This window comes from Sus scrofa, chromosome 3, assembly GCF_054392235.1.
Source record: "Sus scrofa isolate SSC_HxYL_T2T_F1_AM1 chromosome 3, Sscrofa_HxYL_maternal_Yorkshire_Landrace_v2.0, whole genome shotgun sequence".
NCBI classification, from domain to species: domain Eukaryota; kingdom Metazoa; phylum Chordata; class Mammalia; order Artiodactyla; family Suidae; genus Sus; species Sus scrofa.
Genome location: NC_139385.1, coordinates 35234594 through 35244724, shown reverse-complemented (window position 1 = coordinate 35244724; position 10131 = coordinate 35234594). Strand labels below are relative to the sequence as shown.

The 10131-nt window shown below is 48.8% G+C and overlaps 1 protein-coding gene across 4 annotated transcripts in view; it reads right to left on the bottom strand.

Moving 5' to 3' along the window:
- Positions 1 to 1305: 1305 nt before the first annotated feature.
- Positions 1306 to 10131, bottom strand: part of PARN (poly(A)-specific ribonuclease) — a 190217-nt gene continuing 181391 nt past the window's right edge. For all 4 annotated transcript variants that reach the window (XM_085017517.1, XM_021086564.2, XM_085017518.1 and 1 more), the window contains one exon: positions 1306 to 2354. In XM_085017517.1, coding sequence (XP_084873643.1) covers positions 2302 to 2354 — 53 coding nt within the window. In that variant the 3' untranslated portion in view covers positions 1306 to 2301. The remainder of the gene's footprint in view (positions 2355 to 10131) is intronic.

The window sequence follows — 10131 nt, the reverse complement described above, 5'->3', positions numbered from 1 at the left end:
GGTAAGTAATGTGCCCAGGAACACACAGCCAGAGCTGGGATGCAGGCACGTTTCATGAGGCTCTGGGCACTGGCCCTTCCTAGAAAGCGCTCCACCCTCATCCTCTCTCTGCATCAGCAGTGATGCAACCTGGGTGTTTGTAAAGCTTCTAGAGCAGGGAGAACTGGGCTTCAGGGGGTGATGAAGAATCTCATTTCCTGAGAGCAAAAGGCCCTGATCTCTGTCCCTCCGAGGCCCTGCACCACACGGAAGCTGCTGAGCCACCACCGCTCTGCATTTCCACACCCGGTGTGCTCACCAAGCCAGATGTACTTTTTATATGTTTGCCCATCACAGCCTCACAGTGGTTTCCCCTCTTGTTCATTCTGTTAAAAGACGTGTCAGGTCCTACCTGTCTCTACCTGTAGGTTTTGATGATTCAGCAGAGTCCAGCAGCCCTTTAAATCCCTTTGTCTCTCTTCACTCTCCCTCCCCACTGTCTAGCTGGGGGTGCAGAGCAAGGACACTGAGAAGGGGTGGGAGATCTGTCCTGCCAAGTCTGGGTTTGTAACTTTGGGGCTCTCAAACTCTTGGGGACTAGGGGGAGAGGCAATGTTAATGGGCTTTTTGGGTTTTCTTTTGTTTGTTTGTTTTTGTCTTTTGGGGGCTGCACCCACGGCATATGGAAGTTCTAGGGGTCGATCCAGAGCTAAAGCCACCGGTGTACGCCACAGCCACAGCAACATCAGATTTGAGCCATGTCTGTGACCTACACCACAACTCACAGCAACGCTGGATCCTTAACCCACTGAGCAGGGCCAGGGATCGAACCTGCATCCTCATGGATTTGTTATTGCAGAGCCATAATGGGAACTCCTAAATGGGCTCTGAATCGGGGTGGTCTTATACATTTGAATTCCCACTGGAAGAGCTCAGATCCTTCCCACCGTGAAAAAGATGCAGCCTCTCCTACACTATTTACCACAGGCTCTGCTCCAGCACCAGGCATCTAACTCATCAAGGGAGGCGTAAGGGGTTAGAGGGTAAAAAAAAGAAAAATAAATCCATATACGCACAATGCTTACTGACTTAACAGGTTTTTAGGGACGATCTTTAGAGAGAATGATGTCTATAGAGAGCTCAAGCATGTCATGCACTTAGAAGAGAGAGGGGAGTCCCTGGTGGCCTAGCAGGTTAAGCATATGGTGTGGTCACTGCTGTAGCGTGGGTTTGAGCCCTGGCCTGGGAACTTCTGCATGCCACAGGTGGAGCCAAAAATTAAATCAATCAATCACTAAATAAATGAGAGAAAGGAAAAAACCAAAGTCCTAAGAAAATTCCTTTAATTTTCATCTTTTGGAAATACATGTTTCATTTTCATTTCCATGATACAAAAATGTTAAATATCTAACCATGGTCTGGATGAAGCAGATCTACTGAGGTAGATCCACACGATTCTGTCGCTGTTGTGATCTGTGTCAACAGAGAAAGCGCTGGTACTACACGGTGCAGATGTGTCATGGTCTCATGCGCGCGCACACACACACACACACACACACACACACACACACACACGGACACACACGCCACCTCATCCCCACGCCACCCGGACAGAAGGACACCAGGCCATGACACCGACACATGAACGCAGTGCTACGTGGAAAAACGGAAATTAACGTGTCACTTGTACACTCCACCACGAGAAACTCACATCTTGGGGGGAAAAAACATGAAAAAAATATGCCCCAAAGGCCAAGGCATATGTTGACAGCGGCAAACACTTTCCTACTGGAGAAACAAGCTGGAGAGCTTCAGACTTTCAGGCAGCTGTGGTGGGAAGCAGGGCGACACAACCGAATTCTCCCCTGGCGGGGGCTGCCCTCCAACCTGAGCAGGAGAAGGTGGATGAGAGCCTCTCACAGCAGGAAAGGGTCGGACCCCAAATTCATAATCAGGACACCCGTGAATGCTGGCTCTTTCTGCATATCTCTCTGCCGACCTCCTCCACCCAGTGGATTCTTAAACACGCTAATTCATGACAGGAAGGGTTTCGCACGCGCTACAAATATGGAACTGAACGGGTTCATCACGTACACAGTCACGACAGCCGACAACCGTGCCGAGTGCCAGCAGACAGCTGAGGTTAAAGAGGAAGAAGAGAAACACAGCCTTGAAAATAAAAACTGGGCTTTTTCGGGAGTCACCCTGGGTTTCGACCCTCTCCCGCCGCACATGGGGTGAAATCGAACGGTATGGCTTCCGACGTGCCGGCTGCTGCGTCTCGCTCGGCCGCAGCACCAGCGATTCGCTCCTGGGTCTTGGTTACCACGTGTCAGGGACTTCAAAGAGCTTGGCCGGGCTGTCCGTGATGCTTCCTGGTGGGAAAGGACAAAGCAAGATGAACGAGAGGAGGACTGCCCCCCACCCCCGGGCGGGGGGCGCGGGGAGAACAGAGTGACCGATTGCAAAGGCAGCTTCGACCAGGGCCGGGCGGTGGTGCGGCCACGCCTGGAGAAAGTCCACGGACGGGTCTTGTCCGTGGAGGGCAGTGCCTGCCACACGGAGGCCACAGGCAGGATGGAGCAAGGGCCTCCCTGCTTGGCTGCCTCTGCAGATCTTAACTCTGCAGGAGTTAAAATGTGGGTGCTCACACTCCCTGGATGAGCTCACGCCCCGAACTCTTAGCCAGTATGCCGGGCACCTCGTTCTTTTTTTCTTTTTTTTTTTTTTTGTCTTTTTGCTATTTCTTGGGCCACTCCCGTGGCATATGGAGGTTCCCAGGCTAGGAGTCTAATGGGAGCTGTAGCCACCGGCCTACGCCATAGCCACAGCAACGCTGGATCCGAGCCGTGTCTGTGACCTACACCACAGCTCACGGCAATGCCAGATCCTTAACCCACTGAGCGAGGCCAGGGATCGAACCCACAACCTCATGGTTCCTACTCGGATTCGTTAACCGCTGAGCCACAATGGGAACTCCCCTCATTTCATCTTCTGAAGTCCCCGAGTCGGCGGTACCGACATCCCCATTTTACAGATACAAGATGTCTAGCGAGTGGCGGACATGGGGTCTGGATCCTTCCCCGGCACCACGGTCCCTGCCACAGTCCCGGGACACTGGGTTTCTCTGCGCTGGGGTGACCAGCACCCAGATAAGAGATCAGGGGCTGACAGGGAAGCCGACTGGTGGGGGTTCAGAGTTCCCCAAAGGGGAGACAGCAGTTGGTAGCTTTTTCCAATTTCAGCAGCACTGGCTACGGTCTTGGACTAAAGGGGTCTCTTCTGTTACAGTCTCGCCCCGAAGTGAGAAGCCCTTCTCCATTGGTGCTACTTTTCTGCAACAGCAGCAGCAGCACCACTGGACCACAGAGGTCTAGAGCCAGTGGATGGGAATTAAGTCAGGAAAGAGCCTGTTCATGACGGAAAACGTGGCCGACTCCGTGCTCCCGTACCCATGGCATGTATTATCTAATCCCGTGGTGGGGTTGGTAGGGAAGTAGGCAAAGCCAGCTCCAGCTGCTACCACTCCAAGATGTCAAAAGGGCAGCGGTCTGTGATGACGCTTGAAATGGAGAGTAACTTTTTTTTTTTTTTTAAGGGCTGCACCTGCAGTATATGGAGGTTCCCAGGCTAGGGGTCAAATCAGAGCTGCAACTGCCGGTCTACACCACAACCACAGCAATGCAGGATCCCAGCCGCATCTGCGACCTACACCACAACTCATGGCAATGCCAGATTCCTTAACCCAATAAGTGAGGCCAGGGATCAAACCTGTGTCCTCATGGATATTAGTGGGATTTGTTACCATCGAGCCATGATGGGAACGCCCAGAGAAACTTAAAAACAGAGAGGAACTCAGCTGAGAGTGGCTATTGCCAATGAGGGGAATGCCTTCGTGTGACTAGGTCCAAGCACATGAAATAACATGGGAGTTTCTGCTAAAAGGAGCATCCCCATTTCTGCTCATTTACTGAGATAAAATCCAGAGAGACAGGGTGAGAAGAGCAGGAGAGGATTCATGTAAAGTGTCCGCCCTGAGTCTCAGGGCTGTGTTGAACATGCACGTCTTGGTACTTGCTCCTGAGACGGGAAGATGGGCAGGAGATGGTCCATGTGACAAAGATTCCCATGACTGCACTTAGGAAAAGAATAAAGATTACTAAGAAACAAAACAAGGAGTTCCGTGGCGGCTCAGTGGGTTAAGGACCTGGCATTGTCATTGCTGTGGTTCGGGTTGCTGCTGTGGTGCGGGTTCGATCCCTGGCCTAGGATCCTCTGCATGCCCTGGGCATGGCCAAAAGTCAAACCAAAATGAAACATAAACACAAACACCCCCATTCCGAAACAACTAAATACTGCAGATGGCCCGGGAGAAGACACCACCAGCCTGACCCTCTCCTTTTCCATCACACACTCATCATACTAGACCTAATTCTAGGGAGGAAAATAGACATCGATGAGGGCGTTCTTATAACTCACATTATCAAAGTAATATTACAGCAGCCAACCTGCCATTCTAAAGGTGAAAGCCGCAACGCCCAATGTGGGGAACGGAAGTAAATTAAAACTAGCAGAGAGGAGAAAAGATAAATGGCCCAAAGCAGCTTCATTGTCATAATAGCACCTGACATTGGCTGGGTGGGAAGATATGTGCATCTGGTGGCATGCCAGACGCAGAGTGACACTGTGACAAGCTGGTGAGACATAACGGAAGCAGCAGACGCTGTGGAGTGAGACAGGTCTGGCCAGACCATCTTACTAACTGTGTGACCCTGAGACTCTCCTGCCTCGTCTATAAGATGGACTCGTGCTACTTCATGCCACACAGGGCTTCTGGGATTCCGCAAAGCTTCTGGCACAGAGCAGGGTTTCAATGCACATTAGGCCAGTGGCCCAACACAGAATGTGGTCGCTGCCTGCAGTCAGAGAGATGCTCATTTTTCACTGCCTAAAATGTGCAGCTCTGAGCAAGAATGGTATGTACAGAGGAACCCAAACTTTACAAACTACCTAAAGGAGATCCAGACCCGAGGAGAGCTAGGGGTCACTGCTGCTGTTCATTCTAACACTTGCCAGAAAGGGAGAGCTGAAGGCTATCGAAGGCTCAGACTCAAAGCTAATGGACAAGGAACTATGGTCAGTTTTCCAGGGAACTCATTTTCACAGCCCCGTTTAGTTACTAGAGAGCAAAGAATTATTCAGGAACAATTTTTCTTTTAAAACAGATACTTCGGGACATTTGCCTCCTGCAATCATGGACCATACCTTGCATCATCTACAAAGATTAACTCAAAATGGACTGTTCCCCTAAATGTAAAACCTGAAACTAGAAAAATTTAGAAGACAACAGGAGAAAAATCTCTGCAATCTTCAGTAAGGCGAAGATTTCTTAGATGTGACACCAAAAGCATAACCAAGAAAAAAAACTGATCAATTGGATTCCATTAAAACTTAAAACTTCTGTTGATGGGAGTTCCCGTCGTGGCGCAGTGGTTAACGAATCCAACTAGGAACCATGAGGTTGCGGGTTCGGTCCCTGCCCTTGCTCAGTGGGTTAACGATCCGGCGTTGCAGTGAGCTGTGGTGTAGGTTGCAGACACGGCTCAGATCCCGCGTTGCTGTGGCTCTGGCATAGGCCTGTGGCTACAGCTCCAACTCGACCCCTAGCCTGGGAACCTCCATATGCCACAGGAGTGGCCCAAGAAGTAGCAAAAAGACAAAAAACAACAACAACAACAACAAAAAACAAAACTTCTGTTGAAAGCTGCTGTTAAGAGAATGGAGGGAGTTCCCTGGTGGCTTAGTGGTTAGGACTTGGCACTTTCACCACTGCGGCCTGGGTTCAAGCCCTGTTTGGGAACTGAGATCCCACATCAAGCTGCTGCATGCTGCAGCCACACACACAAAAAAAGAGAGGGTGAAAAGCAAAGCAGTCTGGAAGAATCTGTAAAACACTCAAAAGGACTTGTATACTGAATATATGAAGAACTCTCAAAACTCAGTAAGGAGAAAAAAAAACCCAGTGAAAAAATGGGCAAAAGATTTGAACATATATTTCATCAAAGAAGAGATTTAAATGGACAAGTAATCACATAAAAAGATACTTAACATCATTAGTCATCAGGGAAAGTCAAATCAAAGCCATAATGAGACAGCAGTTACACCATTAGAATGGGTAAAAAGGACACCATGAATACCAGTGAAGGCGCAGAGCCACAGAGCCCCGGTGCTCTGCTGGTGGGAACGCAACGTGGTGTGGCCACTTTGGAAAACAGTGTGCCGGCTTCCTACAAAGTGACACATTCACCTACCAGTAATTCCCCTCTCAGGTGTTTATCCCAAAGAAATGAACACTTGGTTCATACCAAAACTTGCGTACAAATGTTTCTGTCCCCTAGGTTCTTAGTTGCTAAAAACTGGTAATAACTTAAAAGCCAACAAATGGATAAACAGTGCTATGGCCATGAAACAGACCACTATGCAGCAGAAAGAGGGAATGAACCAATGATACGTTCAACAAAACAGACAAATCTCAAATGCATTATGCGAAGTCAAAAACTCCAAGGGTTATCAGTGTGATTCCACTGAACCGACCTTTTGAAAAAGACAAAATTATAGTGACACGGAGAGCAGAGCAACGGCTGCTGGCATCTAGGGATGCGGAGGGACTGAGGACAAAGGGGCAGGAGGGAAGCTTCTGGAATGGTTGTTCTATTCTCAGCCCTGCCGGTTATTTGACTTCACATTCGCCCAACTCATCACCTTGTACACCCAAAAGCCACAGCTTATATACTGTATGTAAACTGTATTTTAATAAAGCTGACCCTGTAAAAGATACTAAGAATGTTATTTAAAAATAGCCAACAAAATTTTAATATAAACTATTGTGCTGATAATTAAAATTTACATGACCATGAGGCTTACTCTTTTTTTTTTTTTTTTTTTTAATGGGGCAAAAACAAGCTATTAAGGTGGCACAGAGAGTATAATGCCAGCTATGGACACTTGTTACAGGGTATCGAGTAGCTTAGAGTTTAATTTTCTTCTTACTGATTTTCTCCCTTTTAACTCTAGAAACAATCCCCTTTTGTGTTTACCGCTTTCTAATTTTTTTTTTCCTAACAAAAACAACAAAAGAAATTAGTAAGCGGTAAACACAAAAGGGGACTGTTTCTAAAGGTAAAAGAGAGACCCTTCGAGAGTGAAGAGAGCTCTTCCCTCACACGAAGCTGAAAAACTACACAGCACACTGGAAACTACAGGGTGGGATTCTGTGCACAGAAAGACCCTCTGGGGCGCCATACAGACGTTTTTAACCAGGAAATACTCCAGAGGGATGGTTTCCACACCAAGAAGGCAGGACTCCCCTGGATGGCATATGGGAAGCCCCCAAAGGCTGCCTGGAGGAAGAGGGCGGGCACACAGACGCAGGGAGCACACCCCCCCCCCCACCGCCGGCAGTGCAGCACACCCCTCAGTTAGGCTGAAATCCACAGTTTAGTTTATTTTTTTGCTTTTTAGGGCTGCATCCATGGCATATGGAAGTTCCCAGGCTAGGGGTCCCATCAGAGCTACAGCTGCCGGTCTACACCACAGCCAGAGCGACTCAGGATCTGAGCTGCGTCTGCAACCCACACCACAGCTCATGGCAATGCCAGATCCTTAACCCACTGAGCAAGGCCAGGGAGCCAACCTGTGTCCTCATGAATACTAGTCGGGCCCATTACTGCTGAGCATGATGGGAACCTCCTGAAATTCACATTTTAATTGAGTAATTAAAAAGCTCCTCGGGACGCCCGTGGACTTTCCAAGCCTGGTCATTCAGGTGACCAACAGCACCAACCGCAGGTCGTGTTTCTGACACAAGGAGACCTGTAATAATAGCACAAGGAGACCGCTGCTCTGAGCAGAGTCTGTATCTTCCTACTGTCACCCTAAGGGTTTAAGCTTCAAAGGTCCAGCAGATTGGTCAAGAAGCCAATAAAACTCATGGTTCTCGGCAAACCTGCTAAGCTCTGATAGGTTTACATCCTAAAGGTAAGGGTGAAAGGGACTTGGAGATGTCGCTGTTACATGACCAAAAAATCACCAGGAAGCGCCCACAGCCCGTGGCCCTGCTCTGCGAATGCTGTCTAATGGGGCGCTGATGGAACACCCGGCTGGTAGATGGCCCGTCCGTACACTGAGACCTGCCAGTCTGCTCAGCACCAGGCCACTGGAACGCTACCCGCTGGCTCAGCAAGGGCAAGGGCACTGTGGATACCACCCGTGAGACACTGACTGGGGCCCATTCTTAGAGACAGTTTACTCCAGCACACACGGCGGGCAGGGCTGTTACGAAGCCTGAATGCCCCAGAGGAGAGCAGACGGCGCTGCCAATCTACGCTGATTGTAATCAATGTAAAAGGAGGGGACTGACATTGTATGTTTGCTTCCTGAAAACAGGGTAGAAACAACAAGAGTTAGGAGAAAAATGTTAACTCAGCACATAATATGGACATAAAAAAGCTCTAAAACAGAACAGGCATGTGGATTTTCATCACACGACTTCATCACAACAAAGTTCAGGTTGGTAGTTGTTTCTGATCTAGAACCACTGCCAGAAATACTCGGTTTATTTTTTGTTTGTTTTTTTGTTTTTTGTCTTTTTGCCTTTTTCTAGGGATGCACCCATGGCATAGGGAGGTTCCCAGGCTAGGGGTCTAATCATAGCTGTAGCCGCCGGCCTACACCACAGCCACAGCAACGCCGGATCCTTAACCCACCAAGCAAGGCCAGGGATCAAACCCAAAACCTCATGGTTCCTAGTTGGATTCATGAACCACTGTGCCATGATGGGAACTCCAAAAATACTCATTTTTGCAAAGAAGCCTTTGCTTCCTCTAAAGCTTGGATAAAACGTCACATGCTGGAGAGCAGCATGATGGATTTGCTCTGTATCAGACGGCCCTCCCTGCAGCCCCCAGCACCAGCTGTATTTAACTTTGCATATGTGAGTCTTTGAGTCTCAGTTTCCTCTCTATAAATTAGAAATAATGAGAGCTACACCTCCCTCTGTTTTTATAATGACTAGATCTTAAGGTATAATGCTAGCATGACATCTGGTATATGACAGAAACTTGATAAACGGTAATTTCTTTTTTTTTTCCTTTGGTCTTTTTAGGGCTGCACCCTCGGCATATGGAGGTTCCCAGGCTAGGGGTGTAATCGGAGCTGTAGCTCCTGGTCTACACCAGAGCTACAGCAACGCTGGATCCTTAACCCACCAAGCAAGGTCAGGGATTGAACCCAAAACCTCATGGTTCCCAGTTGGATTTGTTAACCACTGAGCCACAACGGGAACTCCGATAAATGGTCATTTCTTCTGCAGCTTAAGACATTCTGTTAAGTCTAGGGAGTCTAGGACTTAACTTTTTGCTATCTTTGATATTAAAACTAAGAACACCGGCCCTGTTTTGTGTGGGGTTTGTCGGTTGTTACAGTACTGTTGCAGCACACCATATTCTACCCTCCTACTTTCTCCTACTTTCCCCTTGGAAAACACAAGATCCCCTACAGGTGGAATGCTGGCTTTGTTTTTTGTTTTTGTTTTTTGGGCATGCAGAAGTTCCTGGGCCAGAGATTGTACCTGTGCCACAGCTGCGACTTGAGCCTCAGCAGTGACAACGCTGAGATCCTTAACCTGCTGAGCTACCAGGAATGCTGTCTTTTAAGTTTCTCATGGCCCTACTGGCAGTGCACTGGTACCCAATGCATCCTACTGAATCATCTGAGCACCATCAAGACGCTGGCCCCAGCAGGAGAGCACTGGCTGGAGGCCTTAGAAGCCACCTCTGCAGGACAGACATCAGCACACTGTACAAGACACTCTACCTGCAGATACCCATCCAGGCCGTCTCAGCTCCTGGGACACTGCACCTGTGGGAGTTCAATACGGACCCTCCACTGGGTGTGAACTCTGTACTCTCACTCACTATAGGACCTCCTTTGAGCAGATGAGCAATCAAAATTGGTTCACTCACCAGGCTCAGCTCCTGGAGCCTTGATCTCAATCCTGCTGATACTATTAGGACCACAAGCTGAAAACGAACCAGCCAAAGAGGATCCAGGAATGGTCCAGCCTTGCACTGTGGGAAGGTCTTACTCCATGGA